Raw genomic sequence first — 26964 nt, 5'->3', positions numbered from 1 at the left:
TCTGTGCTCAGTCAACACACACACACACACACACACACACACACACACACACGCTCATTGAGAATTTTATTCTTAATTTTATATTGTGATCTCATTTTTATAAAATGCATATCTGTAACCTTTTGGAGTTTAATTATATATTACATAATATTTATAATTATATATTACATAATATTTATATCTTTCCAAGTTAAGTAATTTATAGTTTTCAGATATATATAGCTCTAGCATTTTTCTTTCTTTTTTTTTTTTTTTTTTTTGAGGGAGGGTCTCACCCTGTCACCCAGGCTGGAGTGCAGTGGTGCCATCATGGCTTACTGCTGCCTCCACCTTCTGGGTTCCATTGATCCCGATGTTGCCTCAGCCCCCCAAGTAGTTGGGACTACAGACATGTGCCACCATGCCCAGCTATTTTTTCTATTTCTTTGTAGAGATAGGGGTCTCTCTGTGCTGCCTAGGCTGGTCTTGAATGTGTGGGCTCAAGCAGTCCTACTACCTCAGCTTTCCAAAGTGCTGGGATTACAGGCATGAGCCACCACACCCAGCCTATAGCATGTTTTTAATGGTTCTATAATATTTCACTGAAGACTCCACCAGGCTCAGTTTAATAATTGCCTGATCAATGAACATTTTTCAGGTTATTTCTAATATTTTTGCTGTAAGAACAGTGCTCCACTAAGCATCCTTATACATGTGGGTCATGATTGCCAAATTACTCTAAAAATTGGTTTTCAGGTTCAGTCCTATCTGTAATAATCAGTGCCTGTCTACAAATATACTTGTCATCATAATATTAACAGTATCTTTGACTTTTGCTCTTCTGATAAATGAAAAATGGTATATCATGGTTTTAATTCATACTTCTTAAAATTGAGAGAAGTTGAGCATTTTCAATGTGTATCAGTCAAGTAGAGCTTGCTTTGTAAGTTAACTGTTCACTTTTGCTGATTTTTTAATTGGATCTTTAAACTTTTTCTATTATTTTACAGATGTTTATCATATCTTGTCTTTATATTTTGCAAATATTTGTACTAGTCTATCATTTGTCTTTTAACTTTATTAATTGGACAGGCTTTAGATTTTATATAATCATATCTATTAACCTTTGCCTTTTTAGCTTCTGTTTCATATTCTCCCTTGAAAGATCTTTCCAATCTTAAGCTTGTTAAGCATTCTACTAGATTTTAACCTAAATCACACTTGTGTGCATGTGTGTTAAGTATGAAATCTGAAGTGGAACCCTATCTTTATTTTATTCCAAATGGATATGCAATTGTTTTAACACAATTTATTAACTAATTCATCAACTTCCTACTAATTCAAGGTGCTCTCTTTACCATGTTAACTACTCAGAAATACTTATCTCTTTTTTTGACTTTCTTCTGTTTCACTAATTTGTCAATTCCTATCCATTTTAATGCTTAGTAGAGATAGTTTCTGCCAAAGTACTTGTATTACTCCATTCTCACACTGCTACAAAGGAAAGAGGTTTAATTGACACACAGTTCGGCATGCCTGGGGAGGGCTCAGGAAACTCACAATCATGGAGGAAGGGGAAGCAAACACATCCTTCTTCACATAGTGGCAGGTAGAATGAGTAAGAACAAAGTTGGGGGAGAGTCCCTTAAAAACCATCAGATCTTGTGAGAACTCACTATCATGAGAACAGCATGAGGGTAACCACCTCCATAATTCAATTACCTCCCACCAGGACCCTGCCACAACACGTGGGGATTATGGGAACTACAATTCAAGATGAGATTTGGGTGGGGACACAGCCAACCCATATCATTTTAGCTGTCTCCTCCCAAATCTCATGTCCTTACATTTCAAAACACAATTATGTCCTTCCAACAGTCCCCCAAAGTGTTAACTTATTCTAGCATTAACTCAAATGTTCAAGTCCAAAGTCTCATCTCAGACAAGGCAAGTCCCTTGCACCTATGAGCCTGTAGAATCAACAGCAAGTTAATTACTTCCTATATACAGTGGGGGTACTGGCATGGGGTAAATATGCCTGTTGCAAATGGGATAAATTGACCAAAACAAAGGGGCTATAGGTCCCATGTAAGTCCAAAATGCAATGGGGCAATCATTAAACCTTAAAGTTCCAAAATGATCTCCTTTGACTCCATGTCTTACATCCAGGTCATACTGATGCAAGAGATGGGCTCCCATAGCCTTGAGCAGCTTCACCCCTGTGGTTTTGCAGGGTACAGACTTCCTCCAGCCTTCCTTCATGCCTGGTATTGAGTGTCTGCTGTCAGTAGATGTACTATTCTGGGTTCTGGAGAATGATGGCCTTCTTCTCACAGCTTCCTAGCGTCCTAGTCAGGAGTCTGTGTTGGGGCTCGTACCCCACAGTTTCCTTGTACACTGCCCTAGCAGAGGTTTTCCATGATGGTTCTTCCCCTGCAACAAAAATCTGTCTGGACATCCAGGCATTTCCATACATCTTCAGAAATCGAGGCAGAGGTTCCCCAACCTCAGTTCTTGATTTCTGTGCACCCACAGGCCCAACACTGTGTGTAAGCTGCCAAGGCTTGCAGCTTGCATGCTCTGAAGCAAGAGCCTGAGCTATATGTTAGCCCCTTTTAACCATGGCTGGGACACAGAACATCAAGTCCCAAGACTGCACAAAATGCCAAGGGCCTAGGCCCATAAAACCATTACTTCCTCTTAGGCCTCCGGGCTTGCGATGGGAGAGGCTGCCATGAAGATCTCTGACATGCCCTGGTAACGTTTTCCCCATTGTCTTGGTAATTAACATTTGGATCCTCATTACTTATGCAAATTTCTGCAGCCTACTTGAATTTCTCCTGGGAAATTCAAGCAGGAAACCCAGGAAATGAGTTTTTCTTTTCTATTGTATTGTCAGGCTGCAAATTTTTCAAACTTTTATGCTCTGCTTCCCTTTTAAACATAAGTTCCCATTCTAAGCCATCTTAAGTTCAAAATTCCACTGACCTCTAGGGCAGGGGCAAAATTCCGCCAGTCTCTTTGCTAAAGTATAACAAGCGTGACCTTCGCTCCAGTTCTCAAAAAGTTTGTCATCTCCTTCTGAGACTACCTCAGCTTGGACTTCATTGTCCATATCACCGTCACCATTTTGGTCAAAGCCATTCAACAAATCTCTAGGGAATTCCAAACTTTCCCACATTTTCGTCTTCTGAGCCCTCTAAACTGTTCTGTCCTCTGCCTGTTACCTAGTTCCAAAGTTGCTTCTACATTTTTGGATATCCTTATGGTAGCACACCACTTCCAGTACCAGTTTATTAGTTTGTTCTCACACTTCCATAAGGACATACCTGAGACTGGGTAATTTGTAAAGGAAAGAGGTTCAGTTGACTCCATTCAGCATGGCTGGAGAGGCCTCAGGAAACTTACGATCATGGCAAAAGGGGAAGCAAGCATGTCCTTCTTCACATGGTGGCAGGAAGGAGAATGAGTGAGAGCAAAGTGGGGGAAAGCCCGTTACAAAACCATCAGATCTCGTGAGAACTCACTATGATGAGAACAGCATGGAGGTAACCTCCCCCATGATTCAGTTACCTCCCACTGGGTCTCTCCCATGGCACATGGAGATTAATGGAACTACAATTCAAGATGAGATTTAGGTGGGGACACAGCCAGGCCGTATCACTACTCTTCTTTCAAAAAATTCTTAGGGTTATTCTTACACCTTTTTCTTCTCTTTGAGCTTTAGAATTAAGTTTCAAAACAAAACAAAACAAAAATTCATACTGGGATTTTGATGAGAATTGTTTTAAGTTTATATATTAATTTGGGAAAAATTGATACTTTCCCAAACTCTAGGTCTATTGCTCCAACCCCTACCCCTACCCCTAGGTTTATTAAGATATAACTGACAAACAAAAATGGTACATATTTAAGGTGTGCAACATGATGATTTGATATACATTATGAAATAATTGTTACAATCACCTTACATAGTTAATTTTTTTTTTCTTTTGTTTGGGAGAACCCTTAAGATCTACTCCCTTAGCCAATTTCAACTATACAGTATAGTATTATCAGCCATATTCGGGGCCATCATTCTCCAGACCCCAGAATAGTACATTAGGTCCTTATAACTTCATCTTGTAACTGAAAATTTTTGCCCTTTGACTGACATCTTTCTACTCTCTGCTTCTATTAGTTTGACTTTTTTAGATTACACTTATAAGTGAAATCATACAATATTTGTCTGGATAGTTTTATTCATATTTTTTGCATCTTTTAGCCAAGTTTTTTTCTTCTCATATAAATCTTACAGTTTTAATATATCTGAATGTCTATGTACTTTATTAAATTTATTGTTATGACTGGATCTCATAAAATTTTTATTTTAAAATATTTTATTGATTTTTGTTTACATTTGGTTCTCTTTATCAAGTCTAATTTTTCAAAGTTTCTAATTAATTTCTATTTTCATCTTTAATTTTTTTATTTGTCTAAGATTTGTAGAAAAGTAATACTAAAATTTCCAAGTGGTTCTTTTTAATTTTTTTCGTTTAGTTATCTTTTAATTGCTGATTGATGTTTTGCTGTATTGTTGTTGGAGAGTATAGTCTGTATGTTTTCTGCTTCTTAAAATTTCAATAGTTTGGAGGGTACAGGTGATTTTTTGTTACATGGATGAGTTATTTAATGGTAGATTATGAGATTTTTAGTGCACTCGTCATCTGAGTAGTGTACACTGTACCCCATATGTAGTCTTTTATTCTTCACCCCTCTCCCAACCTCCCCTTGAGTGCTCAGAATTTGTTAAATCACTCTGTATGTCTTTTTGTCCTCATAGCTTAGCTTCCACTTATACGTGAAGACATATGGTATTTGCTTTTCCATTTCTGAGTTACTTCACTTAGAATAATGGCCTCCAGCTTCATCTAAGTTGCTGCAAAAGACATTATTTCATTCCTATTTATAGTTGAGTGATATTCCATAGTGTCTATATAACACATTTTAAAAATCTACTTATTGGTTGATGGTCATTTAGGTTGGTTCCATATCTTTGCACTTGTGAATTGTGCTATAAACATGTGTGTACAAGTGCCTTTTTTCATATAATGACCTCTTTTCCTTTGGGAGATACCCAGTAATGGGACTGCTGGATCGCATGGTAGATCTACTTTTAGTTCTTAGAGGACTCTCCATACTGTTTTCCACAGAGGTTGTACTAATTTGCATTCCCACCAGCAGTGTAAGAGTGTCCCCTTTTCAACACATCCATGCCAACATCTATTGTTTTTTGACTTTTTAATTATGGCCATTCTTGCAGTAGTAAAGTGGTTTTTTTTGTGGTTTTAATTTGCATTTCCCTCATTATTAGTGATGTTGAGCATTTTTTATGTGCTTGTTGGCTGTTTGTACATCTTCTTTTGAGAAATGTCTATTCATGCACATTGCTCACTTTTTAATGAGATTTTTTTTTTCTTGCTGATTTGAGTTTCTTGGAGATTCTGGATACTAGTCTGTTGTCAGATGCATGGTTTTCAAATATTTTCCCCCACTCTGTTGGTTTTCTGTTTATTCTGTTGATTATTTCTTTTGCTGTGCAGAAGCTTTTTAATTTAATTAGGTCCCATTTATTTATTTTTATTTTTGTTGCACTTGCTTTTGGGGGTCTTGGTCAGGAATTCTTTGCCTAAGCCAATGTCCAGAAGAGTTTTGCCAATGTTGTCTTCCAGGATTTTTATGGTTTCAGGTTTTAGATTTAAGTCTTTGATCTATTTAGAGTTGATTTTTTATAATATGAGAGATAGGGATCCAGTGTCATTCTTCTATACATGCCCTGCCAGTTTTCTCAGCACCATTTATTGAATAGGGTGTCCTTTCCCCAGTTTATATTTTTATATGCTTTGTCAAAGATCAGTTGGCAGTAAATATTTGGCTTTATTTCTGGGTTCTCTGTTCTGTTCCAATGGTCTAAGTGCCTATTTTTACATCAGTACCATGCTGTTTTGGTAACTATAGCCTTGTAGTATAATTTGAAGTCCTGTAATGTGATACCTCCAGATTTGTTCTTTTTGCTTAGTCTTGCTTTGGCTATGTGGGCTCCATTTTTGTTCCATATGAATTTTAGGATTGTTTTTTCTAGTTCTGTGAAAAAGGGTGATGATATTTTTAGGGAAATTGCATTAAATTTGTAGATTGCGTTGGGCAGTATGGTCATTTTCACAATATTGGTTCTTCCTGTTTACGAGCATGGGATGTGTTTCCATTTGTTTATGTTATCTGTCATTTCTTTCAGCAGCATTTTGTAGTTTTCCTTGTGGAGATCTTCTGCCTCCTTGGTTAAGTATATTCCTGGTGGGATTTTTATGTTTTTTGGTTTTTTTGCAGCTATTGTAATGAGTTGCTGATTTGATTTTCAGCTTGGTCGCTGTTGGTGTATTGCAGTGCTACTAATTTGTGTACGTTGATTTTGTAACTGTAGATTTTATCAATTTCACTTATCAGATTTAGGAGCCTTTTGGATGAGTCTTTAGGATTTTCTATATGATCATATGGGTGAACAGCAACACTTTTACTTCCTCTTTTCCAGTTTGGATGGCTTTTATTTCTTTCTCTTGACTGACTGCTCTGGTGCAGACTTCCAGTACTATGTTGAATAGAAGTGGTAAAAGTTGCCTTGTTCTAGTTCTCAAGGGAAATGCTTTCAACTTTTCTCATTCAATGTGATGTTGACTGTCGGTTTGCCATATATGGCTTTTATTACTTTAAGGTAGTCCCTTCTGTGCCTCTGTTTTCTGCTTTTTGGATGTTGTATCAAAGTTTGCTTTCTGAGCAGTAACCTAATTAATTAATGTTTGTAAATAGACTTTGGGCATAAGAAAATACCATTTTCTGTAGGAGACAAAGGTATTTTCTGTATTGCTCTCTAGCTTTTATCTCCACAGCAGCCCCTTATTGTACTGCTCTTTAACATGTTATGCTGATAGAGACTGTGAGTGGGCTTAAAATGACCAGTGACAGCATCATACTGGATTCAAAAGACTATCTCAAATAACTGAGAGGGCATTGAAGAGGATGTACTCTGGAAAACTGTTAGTTGATTCAAAAAGTAGATGGAAATGGCCCCTGAGTTAGCCTGCATGGGTCTGAATCCCAGTTCTGCCACTTATCAGTTGTGTGACCTTGAGCAAGTTATATAATCTCCTTTTGCTTCAGAAACTTCATTTGTGAAATGGAAGTAACAATAGTACATACCTCAGAGGGAAAGCTGTTGTGCTTAGAGCAATGCTTTGCATGTAGTAAATACCATGTGTTTATTATTATGTCTTTAAAAAAAAAAAAAAGACTGATGTTGAAGGTACACGTGGAAGGGTTTTGTTTCCCGAAAAATGAAAATGAATAAAGCTAGTGTTCTAAGTCAGTATATTGTCTGTCACTGGGAGTCTGAACATTTTTATCTCTAAATTAATCTCATATGATGTGTGACGTAATTAAATGTCGCATGTAGACATTGATGTTGTCTAAGTGCCTGCATTTACAATGTATAGTATTCAGATTGCCCAGAAAACTTTGTATTTTTGGATCTTCTGTTTGGAAAAATAGATAATTGCCTTATATTTGAAGTCATTTTTTCTTTACTCATTTAAAAAATAATAGTTCATAAAGTTGTTTAGCAAGGTTGGAAACAGTTTGTAAAGTCAAACAATCAATATACAGTTTAATGTTAAAAGGAGGTGTTTATAACTGCAAAAAAGTTGAAAATAATACCTAATACTAGATGGTTGATTAAATTACACTACATCAACACAGTGGTATAATAGGGAGCCAAGAAAAAATAATGGCTTATATCTATATAAATTACATGGAATACCTTCACTTCAGGGTATGTGGCTAACTTTTTTCCTCAAGTTTCCAGTTTTTTTGGTAATATCAGCCTTGTGTTGCATTTGTCTGTTGATATCCCTATATTCTGCACTAAATTATAAACCAGTTTAGGCCAGGGAATGAGTAATATATTTGTTGTATCCCCAGCATTGATACACAGATGATTTGTAGTAAGAACTTAATAATGAACAAATTTCTGTTGTGTGTTGGACTGTGTCTGAGTTGAATGTTTGTCCTTGTTTTAGGAATGCTAACTATGAAATAAAACAGTGATAAATATGCTATCTACATTTTTTTCTTTACTATGGAATCAAAATATTCCGTGTTATGTGATTTGTTAAAATTATTATTAGACTTTCTCTATGTGTACTTTGGAAAAAAACAGTAATAGCAAGATTAGTCTGGTTTAGGAAGGATTTAATTTAAATATAAGGAGATTTCTCAGAGTTAGTAGTTGAAGAGTAGAGTAGGTTAAGGAAGGAAAGTATATAATTGGTTTCTCTGGAACATGCAGAAATTAGCTTTAGTTAGCAATTTTTATATACCTTTACCTACATTTCATAATGTTGCACCCTTCTTCACCTTTTTAGACATGCTTATCTTTTTCTGTTGCTTTGGATATAAAAAATAAATAATATATAAATATGAAGTTGTTAAAACAAAATTATAGATGTTGGGGTCCGTGAGATCGGCACGTCTGCCGGGGGTCTCTTGACCAGCAAGAGGGTCCTAATACCTGGAAGAGAGAGTGTGCGGAAGAAAAGAGAGAGAGAAAAATGGATCTGGAGGTCTGATAAGAGCTATGCTCAGATCAGCGATTTATTCTTTGTGCACAGATGCTTATATACGTTTTTTCATACAGTGACTGACGTAGGTCCCATTACAAAAGTTTTATCAGGAGGGAACAGAAAATTACAAAGTAAGTATGGGAGGGGGTAGCATACAGGTTAACCTAAAGATCACTAAACCCAAAACAAACAAAAGATTCTAATCCTCTTAAGATTCTTATCCTCTTATCAATGACTACAGTTACAGTAAATAACATCAAGGCGAGCAATAATTTGAGGGGTAGCATTTTTCTAGTAATGTGAGCGATCACGGGATTTAGTGAATGCAGGTAGACAGAGTCATAAAACCAGCCCAGAATGGAAACTTCAAGAGACAATAGTCTCATAGATAGTCACGCAGGCCTCACCCAGACATGCCATTAGCTCAGTGGATCAAGAATAGGCTTCTGCCAACTCAGGCCTCTATCACTTCCTTCTTTTTTCCTCAGCTCGACTGCCCTCAGCGTGGGGAGAATATGTCCGGGCTCTAACTCCGTCATGGCGGAGACACGGAGGGGTCTCTACGCTGGTGGAGTGATCTCCATAATAGACATGTAAATTTTTAAATGTATGTAATAAACCCTTTAGTAAGTGACTAAGTAACTAATATGAAATTTATTTTCAAATTAGTATTTCTTGCTAATATGAAATTTCATGCTAATATGAAATTCATTTTTCTATTTTGCATTTCCCTAGAAATGGAAAACAATTAATAATTCTGATGTATAGAAATATAAGAGGTAGCTCCTCTATTCTTTAGACTTTTCCTTTTTCTTTTAGCTTTGATGCTTTCCTTGCCTTGATCAAGAAGAGCCAAGTAAAATTCACTGAATCCCCTGAATTATTTACAAGGCATACATTGTAGAGGTTCTTACTTTTTATAGAAACAAGTACATTATCTCTGTTTTTCCTCATCTCAGAAGAACGGAAATGAATTTACTTTTGTGCTGAGATCTTTTATTAGACCACAGAAACTAACTGAAGTTTTCCTTTTCCTAACATTTAATGGTTTTAGTTTCTCATTTAGTTTTTGAACTTGACATACTCATATTGGAAAAAGCAAATACTTTCAAATTAATTGCCCACTTCTAGAATTCAATTTCCTTTCTAGCTTCAGGTTTTTGTTAAATGAAAAAAAACCATACACTCAGTTTATGAGGACATACTGTTCAGAAACAAATTAGAATAATGTATTTGGGGAATTAAATAGAGCTGTGGAAAGCAGAAGTTGAATTTCTTATTTAAGCTTTTGTTGGTAGAATAATTCATTGATTGGAAGTACTCCTTTTTATTGATTAAAATGTGTTTTCTGTGTGATTCGAAGGTTTCATTTATCAAGTAAGAGTCATAACAGGTTTTTCATATTAGTATAATCTAATCTCATCAAGAAAAAAGTTCTCTTCAGAAGGGAATTTTGGTTACATTTAATATTTTGAAGTCATTGGTTTTATTTATTCAGGCAAAACATTTAGCTTAATGAGGGTAAGAACAGGAGTTTATGGTTATGTTGCCAATTATTCTAGATACTATTCCTATTATTTCTGTACTATTCCTATTACTTCATTATCAAAACTAAAGCTAAGAAATGGTACTTTTAATTATTTTTTCTAACTAATTAAAATGGATTGGAATAGAATAAAATTATTAATATTATTATGTTACATATAAAAGTTATTTGAAGGCTGGGTGCAGTGGCTCATGTCTGCAATCCCAGCACTTTGTGAGGCCAAGACAGGCAGTTCTCTTGAGCTCACAAGTTCAAGATCAACCTGGGCAACATGGCGAAAACCAGTCTCTGGAAAAAATACGAAAATTTGCCAGACATGGTGGCACATGCCTGTAGTCCCAGCTACTTGGGAGGCTGAAGTAGGAGGATTGCTTGCACCCAGGAGATTGAGCCTGTGAGCCGAGATCACATCATTGCATTCCAGCCTGGGCAACATAGCCAGACCTTGTCCCTCCCCATCTCCCCACACACAAAAAAAGTTGCTTGAAAAAGTTGGTTTGGATCCTGAATATAAAGTCTGTATATGTAAAGTTTATAAAACATAATCTTTTGTATTTGCTGTATTTCTTTTGAAATGCAAAAGGTTTAGAAACAACAGCTGATTTATTCAATGTATTTAAAAATATTAATTTAAATACAGCTGCTTTTATGGGGATATATAGGGAAGCATTTTAGTAAGAATGTCATTTTCAGTAAGTATTCATTTAGTAAATATTTATTAAGTACCTAGGATACTTTTATGTATGTATATATGTAAATGTGTGCACATACACAGGACACATGTTTTCTGTTCTCTAAGAGCCTAATAGTTGTATAGACAGGGTGTACATTTATGTTAAATCAGATAATTACATGTTAACTAATAATGCAGCAAATGACCCAAAACAGTATATAATTAAGTTCTGAATAAGAAACAGTCAAATGCTATTGTTTCACAAGAGGGAAAGCTTATTGGTGGATGCAAGAAAACTTTATAAAGGATTCACCTTAGTTTGGAGAAGTCGGATTTGGAGAGGTAGAGTCATATGGGAAGCATTTCGTTGATGGGCATAGGATAGGCAAAGGCAGAGAGTAAGAGAGAATGTTGTATTTGGAGAGTGATAATTACAACAGCTATTAAGGGTGTCTATGTGCCAAGCACTGTAAAAGTGCTTTGCATATTTTAACTATAACAACTCTGTGAGATTGGTGCAGTTTTTAACCCATTTTTGCTAAAGAGGAAGCTGAGGCAGTAAGAAATTTAATAAACTGGCCAAGGTCATGTAACTCTTTAGAAGGTAAAACTGGGCAACCAATCCAGTGCAACCTGACAACTCAATTAGACCTGAGATTTAATTGTTCTAGACTTGCGCTGTTTTACACTGTAGCCACTAACCACATGTACTTTTGAGCACTTGGAATGTGACTAGGAAAAACTGAGATGTGCTCTGCATATAAAACACACATCACCAGCCTGGGCAAAATGGCAAGACCTCGTCTCTACAAAAAAAAACAAGAGAATAAAAATTAGCCGGGCTTGGTGATGCATACCTGTAGTCCCAGCTACTTGGGAGGCGGAGGTGGGAGGGTCACTTGAGTCTTGGAGATCAGGGCTGCAGTGAGCTGTAATTGCACCACTGCACTCCAGCCTGGGTGACAGAGAGACCCTTTTTCAAAAGTAAACTAAACTAAAAAGCACTCATCAGATTTTGAAGAGTGTATATCTATCTCACAAATAATTTTACATTGATTACGCATTGAAACAATATTCTGGCTGTATTATGATCAACTATATCATTAATGTTAATTTCACCTGTTTCATTTTACTTTTTAATGTGGCTATTAGGTAATTTAAAATTACATAGGTAGCTCATGATATATTTCTATTAGACAGTGCTGTTCAAGACTGCATACTAGTGAATGAACAGTCTACCTGGAGTGAAAGAATAGAAGAGTGATGACAGGCAAAGGAAAATAATATTTAGGATTAAATTAGGCCAACACTTAGGTTTATCATTGAGGTGATCCATGCATTCACCATCTGCCTCAAGTTTTCAGAGTGGGGAAGGTAGTTAAATAGAGATTCCTGGATCCATTGCAGACCTCCTGAAACAGAATCTCTGAGAGTAGGGCCATCTCCATAACTTCAGTCATCCCTAACTCATTATTTTAATTTCTTCATTGTAAAGGTTTAACGTGTACCTGCCAAGGGGGATCTGCAAGAGAGACTATAATGCTGGTTTTATGAAGGCACTGAATGTGAATGCTATTTTCTTAATTTTCTAACCAATTTTGTTGGATTGGACTACAGTAAAATGAAAGACATTGCTTTTGGAGATTGGGTGGTTGCTACTTATTTAATAAATAGAGAAAATAACAATTTTAATTGCCCTATAATTTATAGTCTAACCTTTCACAGAAATGAGGGCCACATAACTCTGGCTATGGGATTTAGTGATTGGTGGACTGTTTGGAGTCTTTACACTGGACCTAGACCGTCCTAAAGAAGTTGGCTGTCCTGGTGTCCTTAATTCTGTGATACACTTTGTTAAACTGATTTGCCTTTTTGAGTTATACCAGAGCTTAGGGCTTTCAAATTATCCTGTCCTACAAGAGATGTTGATCTATTTATTCTTCTAAAAGACAATCATGGTGAGCCATTTTTAGCTTTCCTTGGAAGTAATTGATAATAAATTAACCAAATTAGTCATATTTCTTCATGATGACATAGAGTTTATGAACCTCAAGGCCTTATAGTAATATTTCATATTAACCTTAAACAGTGTATAGTTCTCAAACTTACATTGGGCATTGCTTTGGCTACCTACATTCTTGATCAATGATCAATCAAAAAATACTAATGATGCTGATTACAGAATACAATCCTTCTTAGAAAGGTTACCAGAAGGAAGTACTGTGCCTGAACAGAATTCTTTACATGAAAAGCAATTTTATTAGACATTCATCAGCTATTTTCTCAATATATACCTTTTTTTTTTTTTTTCCTGAAGAATGTGCTTGGCCCACTTGCATAATTTGAAGACATAAGAAATAACTTTGGTAAAGTGCTGGGATTCTAACACTTTTTAATAGCTGACAATAGCTGTCAACTAGTTGCTTGCAAAACATTCTCAAATGATTTTCAATAGGACGTAGGAGGCCACAAAAATTAAATCACTGGCACTGAATAGAAATAACCACAAGCTTATTGCCCCACTGGCAAAACATTTCCCGTTTTTAAGCCGACACATTCTCTCAAAGTATTATAAATATACTTAGTCTTCTAGAGCAACCTACAAAAAATATCTTTAACTTACCTGAATAATAGTGCTGTTTCACCTCCCTTTATCTTGACTTGGTTGGGGAAAATGTATTCCTATGATAATAGAAGATGCCCAATTGACTTCTCTTTCCTTTTTGTTGAAAGAACCTTTCCAGTCAAGGGCATTGAAAATGGGTAAACCTTCATGAACATAAATATCTTGTATAAAGTATTTCTCAAGGTCTTTTTTTTCTTGGAGGTTCTGAATTGTGGCATAGAGAGAGATTGGTTCTTTGCAGGGGTAGGAAATCCAAATTACTGCTGTCTTCTATTTGCTTATATGAGTCATTTGTGAATTGAGTCAGGTGCTTTTTATACCAATGTAGAGGAGAAATAACACAGTTTATAGTTTTATACAGCATTCAACAGAGGGTATGGGCACAAACTAAGCTCTTTGAAGGCTTATTTTCATTTATATTTCCAGCACTTAGCACAGTGCCCCAAACATAAAAGATGTTGTGTGTGTTGAATGCATGAATAATTACGACCTTCCTGAAGAGTCTAAATTCTGCATGGTCTTTTCGAGATTGTGGTAATTTGATATATATGTTATTTTTATAGCAATTTAAAAATTGAATCATGAACTTTATAGTAATAAGCTCTTTTAGATATTTTGCTTTCTAATGTAAGAGATAATACATATTCTGAAACTTTAAATGGGCTAGCCTAGTTGTCTGCCTTAAACCCACAATAAGACAATTGTTTTTGGTGCAGTGGAAAAATTAGCAAAATAAAGATTGCCTAATTGAATTACATTGCCAAAAAACAAACTATGATTTTCCAAGTTTAAAAAAAACTCTAAATCACAACATTAAGGGATTGTTTCTATTTTAAAATAAGAACCTCTTACTTTTGGGCTTAACTGTAAACCCCACTTTTCCCTAATTTTACCCTCATGTGCCACAGTAGGAGTACATATATATGTAGTCTAATACTTAGGAGTGTTGTAACTGAGTGAGTCAGAAGGAAAGCACCATGCTCTGAATTCCAAATTAAGAGTCCTTTATTTGCTAGCGACCGAGAGACAGCTAACACTCAAAATTCTCTCAGCCCAAGGAAGGGGCTTGATTCCCCTTTACACCTTGATTTCCCTTTATACCTTGATTTAGGTAGGGGAGGGGGAGCCTAGCTGAAGTGGAATTTTATAGAAGCGGAATAAGCAGGTTAGAGGGACTTGGTTGCAGACCAGGGTATTTTCCAAACAATCACCAAGGGGATGCCAAGGAGAGTTAAACACAGTAACAGGTGTGTTTGCCAAGCAGGATGTAGTTACAATGGTTATATGGTAGGATAAGCACAGGGTCAGCGTGACATAAGCACAGCGTTGGTGTGGCCCAGTTATGCACCTGAGGGAGAGGTGGTAGGGAGGGAGAGGCAAAAATGGAGCTTGTCAGGCTCACAGCTAAGATGGAGTCAGTTAGGCTAGCACAAGTTAGGTTATTACAGGAGCATGGGTTTTGGAACTCAGAACTGAACTCAGGCTCCACTGTGCTTCTTACTCTTGTGTGATATTGGTCAAACTACTTAAACACTCCAAGAAATCTGTTTTTCTCATTGTAAAATGGGGACAATAAAGGATCCTGTGATGTTTAAGTGAACTAATAATGTCTATAAAGCATTTCAGCATACAGAAATGTTTAATACATGTTAGTTGTCATAGACATTGCATCTTTCTGCCTCTTTCATTCATGTTGATGTTTTCCCCCAGCCTTCCTAGCTACTTTTTAAAGATTGAATTTCTTCATATTTTTTTCCCATCTCTTACTCTCTCATCCAAGTTCCCATAGTAGTCCATTACTGCACTCACCATGTATTATGGTTTCATGTTTGTCTGCCTTCTATAATAGATCATGAATTCTTCAAAGGCAAGGAGTATGTTTGTATTTTTCTCAGCTCCTACTACAGGATTTGCCACATGGTGTTTAATAGAGTATTTGTTAAATTGCTAATTGACTTGTACATGGAACTGTTCTATAAATTGTGCAATGTTAATCAAATGATAGTGTTATTTTAGGACTTAATATATGCCTATTAGGAAGTAATTATTTGGTGTTTAAGTATAGAATATTAGACTGTTACCACAAAACTAATCGAACAGTGACTCCAAGTACTAGACTATAACAAATTCTTTAATTATCTATATGAAATTGATTTCAGAAACCTTTAAAACTTTATACTTAAGTGAATCTATTTGCCTCCTTCCTACTGTAAGTCATCAGGATCAGTCCCATCTTTTAAATTGATTTCCCCCAAGAATTTTAAAGCTGATTGCTTAAATATTAAATATAATATTTTATTTAGCTAAGTCTTGACCAGCATTGAGAACTTGGTATGTGTCAGGCACTGAGGACTTTAGTATGCTATCTGGTGTAAGTCCTTACAACAACCCTACTAGATATAGGTACTCTTGTTTTCCATGTCTTTATGATTAAAAACTATAGTTTTAATGGGTAATTTGCCCTAGGTCACAGAGAGAGTAAGTGCGAGATCCAGGATTTGAGCAATCATTCAATACTTTATATGTATTACCTCAAGGGTGGGTGCAGTGGCCCACGCCTGTAACTCCAGCACTTTGGGAGACCAAGGCAGGCAGATCACTCGAGGTCAGGAGTTCAAGACCAACCTGGCCAACATGGTGAAACCATATCTCTATTAAAAATACAAAAATTGGCCAGGTGTGGTGGCGTGTGCCTGTAGTCCCAGCTACTCCAGAGACTGAGGCAGGAGAATGGCTTGAACCCAGGAGGTGGAGGTTGCAGTGGGCTAAGATCGAACCACTGCACTCCAGCCTGGGCAATAGAGCCAGACTCCATCTAAAAAAATAAATTAATTAATTAAAAAAATATATATATATGTGTGTATATATATAACCTCAAATTAAATTTTTTAAGAAGATAAAGTTCAAGTAAAACTTAGGCAGTGTGATTCTGAGGCCTAAAGTTTTATTTGTACCTTATTGCATATAAAGTATCTCATGCTTGTAGTTGTTCAAAAAATGATAGTTTTTTTCTCTTCTGATAAATTAAAAGATGATTTTGTAAAAGCCAGTCACATGGGCATTGTAAGGGAACATACTCTACTCTCGAAACCTATCTGGGCTTTTACATCCCTTGTTGCATTGTTGTTGACCATCTTATTTTCCTCTGAGAGCATGTTCCCACATATAAGAAGTAACAGAATATCAGAAAAGGGTGCAGAATAGTAGGTTTATCTGGTTTCAAAATTCAGTTTACTTTTTCACTGATGATTTATCTTATCAAAACACAAGTTACTTTGTAAAGGCATCTGTGTGAAATTTTAGGTGTTTCTTTTGTCACTGTGTATATTTGTTTAATATCTTGAGTAATAAACATTTGTCATTTTTAGATTTTTTAAAAGTCACCTTTGCAGTTTGAATGTGAATTAACTTGTTGTCCAGTATCTTAAGATCCAAATAACTCACACACAATTTTACCAATACATACATTTAGAAATTCAGTAGGTCAAATATTTTCTGATTGTTATTGCATATAGCAAAATCCTACTATAACACAGTTTACCATTATTTTCTTCCTTAACATCAGCATTATACAGGGGTTGGTTCTATTATTATGTTTAAAAGAATGCTTTAAAGATATTTAAAGCTCCATATTTCATGCAAGCATTGTTCATCTTTTTAAAAATAGGTAAATCAACAAACTGGGAAGATGATGGTTGGGGAGCGTGGGAAGAAACCGAATCCCAAGAACCTGTAAGTCTTTACAAATGTATGCATGTTTTTTGATAGTGGTATTTTCCTTTTGTAATGATGGTGGCATATTTCATTGTCAGGTTGACATTTTAAAATCTGTGTCAAGAACATATTTGTGCTTACTTAATAGTACTGAACTAGATACGTCTTTTTGAAGAACTTAATGACATTGTAGCTAAAGCAGGTGTCTTCGTTCATTTTGTGTTGTTATAACAATACCTGAGACTGGGTAGTTGATAATGAATGGAAATTGATAGGCTCACAGTTCTAGATGTTGGGAAGTCCAAGATCAGGGACCAGCATCTGGCAAGGAGCTTTCATGGTGCATCATAATATGATGAAGGCGATAAGACCTGAGGGTTGTGGAGAGGGTGGGACGAAAGAAGACATGTGCCAAACTCCTCTTTTTATAAGAAATTCACTCCCACAATAATGAATTAACTCCCTCATTAATGGCATTAATCTATTCATTCTGCTCTCATGGCCTAATTACCTCTCATTAGGCCCCACTTCCCAACACTGTTCCATTGGGGATTAAACTTTGAACACATGCCTTTTGGGGGCACATTCAAACCATAGTAGTGGGCTAAATGGAGAATAATTGTTCTAAGAGTCTTTATTTTTCGTAAGTTATTCTTTTACATTCTTTTACTATTCACTCAAATATTTGCTGTACCTACCATATTCTAGGCATTTTTCTAGGTGCTGGGAGTATAGCAAAGAACAGGGTAGACAAAGTTCATATATATGTTAGTATATTTTCAGAAATGAGTAATAGAAAATCTAACTTAAATTGGCTTAAATACAAAGAAATTCACTTACATAAAAGGAAGTCCAACGATAGAATGGACTTCCAGGTTGGTTGATCAGGCAGTTCAAATATGTCAAGTTCTTTCCTTCTGTCTACTTTGTATATGCAGCGTTGGCTTCATCCTAATGCTTGTTTCACTCACAGATGTAATGGGCAACATGTTTCTTCATTAACAGAGAGAGAAAAAGACTCAGGCTTTTCATGACTCTTCTAGGAATTAGGGAATTACTTTCTTAGATGTCTCTAGCAAACCTTTTCTTATATCTTCTTGGCCAGGATTGGGCCACATGCTCATTTCTGAACTAATCACTGGCAAGGGATATGAGATATTCATTCTTGAATCATATTTTTCCTTGGAGTTGGAAGATAAAAGGGTCAGCTTCTCTTGAGGCCCGTGGCCACACAGGAGGAGTTGATATCTGAACAAATCAGGATTTTTTTTTTTTTTTAAAGAAGAGTTAATATTAGATAGATCTTCTTAGAGTCCTATTTCTAGGAGCTTATACTCCATGAGAGGGAGACATAAAAAAGAAAGATGGATGAAAAGTATCAAGTGATGGTAATAGGTATGCAGAGAATTCAAATAGTAATGTGATGGCAAGTGATCAAGTGACTGTTGTAGATTGGGTGGTTAAGGAAGTCTTTTCAGAGGATGTCACAGTTAAACTGAGATCTAAAAGGCAACATGGAGTCAACAACGTGAAAATCTGACAGAGCATCTAGGCCAGGATAACAGCTCATGCAAAGTCTCAAGGCAGGAATGGGCTTGGGAGTTTGAAGGAACATAAAGAAGGCCAGTATGATATAGCAGGACTGAGACTGTTACAAGATGGGGCAGAGAAAAAAGCAGGCCAGATGTCAAGCTTTGTGAATTTGGTGTTTATTCTGAATGCAATAGAAAACTATACTTAACCTGATTTCTGACTTTGACAGCTCACTTTGGCTGCTGCTTGCAATAGGTTGAAGTTGGGAGCAAAAGTAGAAACCGGGAGACCAATTACAAGGCTGTTGCAGTAGCTTAGTTGAGAGATGATTGTGGCTTTGATTGAGGTGGTATATTAGTGAAAATGGGTAATGGATGGATTCTGGATAATTTTCAGAGGTAATGATAAGACTTTCCAGTGAGCTGGTTATGAAGGAGAGGAAAGTGAAAAATCAAGGACTTATTTGATCTGGGGTATGGTGTAAAACAGATAAAACATGATTGTTGAAAGATTGATATTCTCAAAAGGTGAGTAATAGATATTATTCTCTTTACTTTTGTTAATATTTAAAAATATCCATAATAAGAAGTTTTTAAAAAACCTTCCCAGGTATTTGGCTTGAATAACCAGAGGGATGTTGTGTCATATTGAGTTGGGGAAGATGAGGAAAAGAGCAGCTTTAGCAGAGAAATGAGAGAGCATCATGTGCTAGGAAGTAGAGATATGCTCATGTAATAGAGATTTATGGAAAAACTCCATGAGGAGATTAAAAACAGGAAACCATTTCAGAAGACCTCAAGGAGAATTAGGATGTGTTGAACAGGATAAAATGCAGCTCAAAGAACTTGATTACCCCAGCACCTCTGCGAACAACACCTGGTCCTCTTCTTTTCTAATGCTATGTCAAAATGGAGCCTCAACTACTCTCTCTCTGCTCTTACTAAGACTGACTGCTTTCTGCTTACTCATGATTTCAACTATTTCATGGCTTTGGCTATGTCTCTTGTCTGTGGTTGTCTTAGATTCTTTCTCCTTTTTTGTTTCACATTCAGAGGTCATATGAAGATTTTACTGAGTCTATTGATTGCAACCTAACATAGGCTATTTGGGGAGGGGGACATAGTGTTTATACCAGGCCACTTAATGGGACATCAGCAGATCTATTAATGCTGCCTCCTTGTCAGACATTCATCAGCAGTTTAATTAGCTATGGCAAGAATGAGGAGGGGAGGAAAGGAGAGGAGAGGGTTTGTGTAAACAAGCTTGGAGATTCTTCATGACTCTGAAACCTTTCAGAAAGGGATGTGCTTTGAGAATTTCCCAGAAAGCGATAGTGTAACTAGCAATTACCTTACATGTGGTATTTGGTACAGTTGCTTTTAGTATTTGCTTTCTGGAATCATGTAGCTGAGTTACCATTGTAAATAATGTAAGAGACTTCCAAGTAAGTTTGAGGTTTACTGGACTAAACCTCACAGCCATTGCAGGTTAAAGTGGACACATACATTTATAATTTCAGAAGAGGTTCCAGTATGACAGTTATTATCAAATATAAAATTGTGCTGGTGTTGAGTTACAGTATATTTATTTCAGATCCAGGTGGCCACATCTTAAAGAGCCCACTGGTACATACTTGGCTTTTTCTATAATGGATTTTTGTTAATATTTGTGAATGACATTGTTAGGCATTTGTGTGAGAGGCTAGTTGTCCTTAAAGATACCTGCCGATTCTTCCCTGATAGTATTAAGTGCGTAAGTTTAGTCATAATGTGCCACAGACTTGCTTTTTGGCTCATTGAAAATGTGCCTTCCTAAGGATGCTCTACTTTATGGCATTATAACCTAAGGAGTAGAAAAGAAGGAAAAGGTGCTACAAAATGGGGTCAGAGAAGCAAGTAGGCCTGATACAAGGCTTTGTAAACTTTGAATTTATTCTGAATATGATCGGAAACCACATTATCTGATTTCTAGTTTTTTAAGCTCACCTTGGCTGCTCTGTGGAATAGGTGTAGTTAGTTTTTCTTTTCTTCTTAATTAGCTATACTTCTCATACTCTTGAGGGTCATGGGCCTCTTTATTTTCAGTATTTCATTTTGATGTGCTACTGTTGTGGCTGATTCTAAGTGATATGGACAATGATATTGTAGTTAGAATGCATAAATGTTAACACACTTCCTTTAAATCTGACCTGTAAAGCATGTCTTCTTTTTATCAGCAAGGATATACTAAATGTAGAGGTAACCTAAATCTAGGGATCTCTAGGGATAAATCTAAGGATCTTTTAACCGATGTAGTTAAAAGCTGAAAGATGCTTCTACTTATTCTAAAAACACATAAAAATACTGGCATTTAGAACATTATTTCATCTGGATAAAATTTGAATATTTACAAATGGCCCTAATGGATGAGAGTGGCTTGGTGTTCTTTGTCTTGATAGATTTGCTCATGTTGTGACTTGACAAACAGAGCAAGTGAAACAGTATTGATATACCTCATTCACAACAATTTAGGGTGTACCAGTTATTCCTAGCTGTTCTTGTTATACACCTTTGAACCCCTGTATCTTGTCATGGGTCCCATGTATATGGTGAGGGAGAATGCATTTGGGTGACAGTAAAAGGAGGCAGTGACAATGAAGTTCAGAGGTTATCTGGCTGTTCACGTTATCCTGTTTGTTCAAGAGAGCTTCTTTGAATTTGGATCCTTTCTTTAAAATAAGACATCTTTGCTAAAGGAGACTAGTGGGTGGGAACAAAAATGGCAGTATGGCTAGGGTAAGGACTATGACCTCTCCCTTGAACAGCAGCATCAACCAGAACTTTCCACATATAGCACTACTATGAAGTTTTGCTGAGCAAAATGTTTTATACCAGAACTATTAGAAATCTACTGAGCTGAGGTAAAAGACTCTTATTTCTACTACTGTCTATGATTATGAACAACTCCAGAACTATAACCAGCTCCAAAGGCAAGAATCAGAATAAATTTTGTCAGATGTGTGAAATGTAAAAGTATATGCTCTAGTTGCCTAGTTAGAATGTAAAGGGGTAGAAAGAGAACCTTTTACTCTCTCGTACTAGGAACAGATAGCAAACTGAAAACCTACCTCCTCTTGAGAGTCCAACTGAGTCTTGTCCACATTAAAGGAAAAACCAGGATTGGAAGAAGTAGAATGTCTTGAAGTCAACTTACACTTGTGTCATGGCATTATAATTATAAAAACAATTATAGAGGCCAGATGTGGTGGCTTACACCTGTAATCTCAGCACTTTGGGAGGCCGAGGTGGGCAGATCACTTGAGGTCAGGAGTATGAGACCAGCCTGGCCAACATGGCAAAACTCCATCTCTACTAAAAATATAAAAATTAGGCATGGTGGCCCATGCCTGTAATCCCAGCTACTTTGAAGGCTGAGGCAGGAGAATTTCTTGAACCCAGGAGGTGGAGGTTACAGTAAGCTGAGATTGCACCACTGCACTCGAGCCTGAGCAACATGTCTCAAAAAAAAAAAAAATTTATAAGATTCTTTACCAGTTGCTATTGGGTTCAGGTTATTATAACCAGAAGAGGGTAAACTTTTTTTCTACGTTAGTCTGGCATTACAGAGATGGTATGTTTTGGTCTTCAGGTGTGCTACAGTAGTGTGTAGATAAGTCACAGGAGGGGAAGCAAAGCAGCCACTGCCACTGAATGCCGACTTGGAGGCCAACTGGCTGCTACTGAGTTCAGCAAAAAACTAAAAACTCCACAGTGCTTTTGAGCTCCACAAGTCTGTTAACTCGTTGAGAGTAGTTTCTTATTTTTATGGCAGAAAATGACTTTTATGTTCAGAGGCACAGTACCGGGATCTGGACAAGGCTTTTTTAGGAAAGGAGAAAGCTGCTTTTTTTCTGACTGTAGGTTGATTCTGATTCTGATTTATAGGTGTCAGCTATAATAATGGCTTAGTGAAGAAAGCATATTTTAATATACACTATCAGCAGTAGCCAGCTATGTCCAAGGAAGCATGCAGCTATGACACTGGTAGGGTTAGGACTTTAATGGTTTCTGTGATAGAAGACAAACATCTTTCTCCTACAGCTATTTCAGGTCTGTATTTATCTGCTCAGGCTGCCATAACAGAATACCACAGACTAGGTGACTTAAACAACAAAAACTTATTTTTTCACGGTTCTGGAGACTAGAAGTCTAAGATCAAGGTGCCATCAGGGCTGATTCCTGGCTCATAGACAACTGCTTTCTTGCCACGTCATTTGGCCCTTCTTCTATGTACATGTGCTGGGAGAGAAAGAGTGAGTTCTGTTGTCTCTTCCTCTTAAGAGGAAACCAGTCCTATCCAACCCTTATGACCTCATTTACATTTAACCTAAATTACCTCCTTAAAGACCCTATGTCCAACCAAGCACAGTCACTTTAGGTTTAAGGCATCAACATTTGAATTGGGGTGGGGGCAAGAGGACACAAGTCAGTACATTGGCAAGTGACAAAAGTAAGGTTAAGGAATTTCTACTTGCCTGTAAGTAAATACAGTAAGAGATTGAAAAAGCAAACAGAACAGGTTTTTAAGATGAATTGGGATAGAAGAAAAGGTGAAACAAAGATCTTCCTCTATACTAACTTGATTTTAAGTGACACAATGACAAAATAGTGGCTGGCTTGGGGACATTGGAAAAGAAGGTAGATGTACTATGCCGTCTACTGATTGATGATCCTATAATAAATAGTAAATAGCTTTGCTGGGTTTTTTTTTTTATTGTATTACAAAGGCTTTTAGTTGGGATTTTAATTTTCTTGCTATGAGAAAGAAGTAATTAGAGGAGAATATTTTGTTCAGCCTTATGCTATAAAGGGAATTGAGGCAGTTTAGAAAGAAACTTCAAAGGCTTAATTTAATTTCATGGCAAGATTGATTTAATGGGCTTTCCTTCATTGGTATATTAAGGCCAACAGTAGGAAGTATAGCCTTGGAAATTTACTCAGTAGTAAAAAGGTAGTGGTTAATAGGTAGTAAATGGGTAGTAGATACTGGATCAGAAGCACTGGAAGGTTCTGGGTCAATGTCTTCAGTTAAGGTAGGCAGCATGGAAATTTTCCATTCGAAAGAATCTTTGAAATGTGTTCCATCTGTTTTACAGAAACTGTTATAACAGTTTAGAGAGGCAATTATGATTTAGCAGATTAACAGGGAATAAAAGCATGCTGGTCAGATAGAGCCCCCAGAGAAATGTTTATTTAGAAATGTTCGTTTACAGGCAGAGAAGTAGAATATAGCATGACCTGATTAGAGGTTCCTAGAACGTTAATAATCTGGGATGATACTGGAAAATCTTTTGCCTTATTTCGTTATTTTCATTAGACTCTCATGCCATCTGCTACACAGGAGACATGAGCAGCAGATTGGCCAGAGGCAGAAGAGAATACTTACGCAGTAAGGATGTGCCCTAGGTTATCCTCTGAGACTGGGCAAGGGTCTCCTTCTCATTAGGCCGTTTCTCATTAGGACTTTGGACTTTGGATTGTTAGAAACACTCATTTTGCCGAAGATACTCCTCTATACATTAATACAGTTTGGTCTAGCCTAGTGATTCTCAACCATGGGTGATTTTTGCCTCCTCAGAGAATATTTAGCAATGATTTGGCATTATCTGGAGACATTTTTGGCTTTCACAGCTTGAGGGAGGTGCATCTAGTGAGTAGAGGCCAATAATTCTGCTAAGCATCTTTCAGTGCACAGAATAGCACCCCTCCAAACAAAGGATTTTCTGGCCCCAAATGTCAATAGTGCTGAGGTTCAGAAACCTTGGTTTATTTAGCCCATGGCTTTTAATGTAAACCTCCCAGTCTGTCTTTTTGCCTTTCCCCATTTTCTCCAAAACTTCTTGACCTTCAGAGCATTTAATCTGTAAGATCATTAATTTAATTGTAGTAGAGTTTGGTGAAGTGCTTTGCTGTTGTGAAAAGTGCAGCTAACTGATTGCCAGGAAACAAAAGTTAATATAAGTTGTTCTTGGATCTTTGGCCACAGAGCAACAAGTTGTCCAGGCTTAGTCTCTGTGCCGTTGTTTATGCCTAAATGCTGAAGCTCCATGTAGTGAGCTGCCATTTTTCCTTTCTCTTGTTTATAACTGTTAATTTTAGTTCAGATCTGCACTCCTCAGGCATTCCCACAGAGTAGCTCTGTTAAGTGAGTTTAGGTTTGGTGACTGGGGCCTCTGGTCTTCTACCAGGGAACTGGCTGGGTGGAGTAGGGAAAGGGAGCCTGGGTCCTGACTGCTGGTTAAACATACTTGCAATCAAGCCTCCTGATTTTACCCCATCCTTCCCCTTACTTCTAGGGGACCTGGTGCCAATGCCTAAGGCTGCTGGTGATGTTGCAGTGCAGCTAGGGCAGCTTCTCAGCTTTCTTCTCCATCAGTTTAGGAGCTAACTTTCTAGGAACTGTAAAGTCAGTTACCACCTGTTCCTTTGCTTTCTACCTCTCACATTTTGTGCCTTTTCTCCTCTCATTTTTGTTCATTTGGTTTTTGGAGGAAGATTTTTTGTCCTTACTGGTTTTGCCTTTTAAAAAAATTCTTTTACTATGTTTTTAGTGGTGCTGGGGAGACTTAGAGCAAAATTCATATGTTTAATTTACCCTCTTTACCTGAAAGGCCAAATAAGACTTTAATTTTACACAATATTCTACTTCTTGCTTTTTCTATTTAATGTAATTTGGAGGTTTTTACATATATGTAAATTATCTCATTCTTTTCAAGGAATACTATTTTATTGTATAGATGTACTGTGATTTATTAAATCATGCTTCTGTTGAAGAACATCTAGTTTTCCTTTGCTTTTTCTTTTCTTTTTTTCCTATTATGAACTATGCTGCAATAAGCATCTTTATATCTGCCATTCATCTTTGGTTACATGTGGCCACATAGTATCATAATTGAAAGTCCGACTGCCTGAATTTCTGTCCCAATTCTGCCACTTACTAATTATGAAACCTTGGGCAAGTTACTTTACTGTTGTAAGCTCAGTTACCTCCTTTCTAAAGTGTGATTGATAATAATATCAAACTCATAGGATTGCCATGAGGATTAAATGATATATGCTAAGAATAGTACTTGGAGCATAGTAAGTGCTCAATAAGTGTTAGCTAGCCTTATTATTCCATCAGAATAAATTCAAAAGGTATATACATTCTCCTGGTTTTTTAGTTGTTGTTGTTTGTTTGTTTTTGTTTCTGTTTTTTGAGATAAGGTCTTGCTCTGTCTCCCAGGCTGGAGTGCAGAGGCACGATTGTGACTCACTGCAGCCTCAAATTCCCAAGCCTCTTAATTTTTCAGTTTTTGTAGAGATGGGGTCTCACCATGTTGCCCAGGTGTATTTTACATTTTGACAGAAATTGTTGCATGGTGCTCCTGAAGGGCTATCCAATTTGTATTCCAAATAGCAGTGTATGAGAGTAGCTTTCTCCACTTGGCTATTTACAGAAATAAAAATAGCTCTGAGTAGTTGCTTATTATTATTGACTATGTGCTATTTTTTTAAGTGAAATATTTCTCTCTACCCATGTTTTTATCAAATGCTGTATTGGGAAACAAGACTGTGAGAGATGAATGTGCTTTTCTCTTGCTGTTCTCAGGTATTTGAAATTGTTGACTCCCAACATGTTATCAGACTTTAATCTTTGCAAAAACACATCAATGTAAAATGCCATTTCAGTGTTTTAATCCGTATTTTAAATTTATGGGTAAGGTCTGTTATCCTTTCATGTTTTTCACTTATAATTGCTTTTGGGAATGCATACCATTATCTTATTCTTTTTCTAAATTCCAATAGCAATTTAAGGTTCATGGCGCTTTAGCTATTAAATCTGTTCTGATTTATATTGAGTGTGAATTATTTCTTATTCGTTAGTGTTGTTTATCCAACTAGATGATACTTTCTGAGCAGGAATATTTTGGCACTTTCTTTTACACCATGGCACTTAATATGTGGTATTAAACAGCTGTGGTCAGACACAGTGACATGTGCTTGCCTATACTCCTGCCTACTCAGGGGCTGAGGTGGGAGGATCGCTGGAGCCCAGGAGATAGAGGCTGTAGTGAGCTGTGATTGTGCCACTGCACTGCACTTCAGCCTGGGCATCAGAGTGACACTCTGTCTCAAAAAAAAAAACAAAAACAAAACAAATAAACAGCTGTTCAGGCAATAGAGGAGTATGCTTTTTAGGTTTGGAGTTCCACTGTAATTGT

At 36.7% G+C, this 26964-nt stretch overlaps 1 protein-coding gene across 1 annotated transcript in view; it reads left to right on the top strand.

Moving 5' to 3' along the window:
* RAB3GAP2 (RAB3 GTPase activating non-catalytic protein subunit 2) overlaps positions 1 to 26964 on the top strand; it is a 109087-nt gene that overhangs the window by 9356 nt on the left and 72767 nt on the right. Inside the window, exon 2 of the mRNA XM_064383521.1 lies at positions 17143 to 17207. Coding sequence (XP_064239591.1) covers positions 17143 to 17207 — 65 coding nt within the window. The remainder of the gene's footprint in view (positions 1 to 17142; positions 17208 to 26964) is intronic.

This window comes from Aotus nancymaae, unplaced genomic scaffold (assembly GCF_030222135.1).
Source record: "Aotus nancymaae isolate 86718 unplaced genomic scaffold, 86718_ANA_hifiasm-v0.15.2.pri h1tg000032l_0, whole genome shotgun sequence".
Classification (NCBI taxonomy): Eukaryota; Metazoa; Chordata; class Mammalia; order Primates; family Aotidae; genus Aotus; species Aotus nancymaae.
The sequence above is the reverse complement of the archived record's forward strand: the minus strand, read 5'-3'. Positions and strand labels throughout refer to the sequence as shown.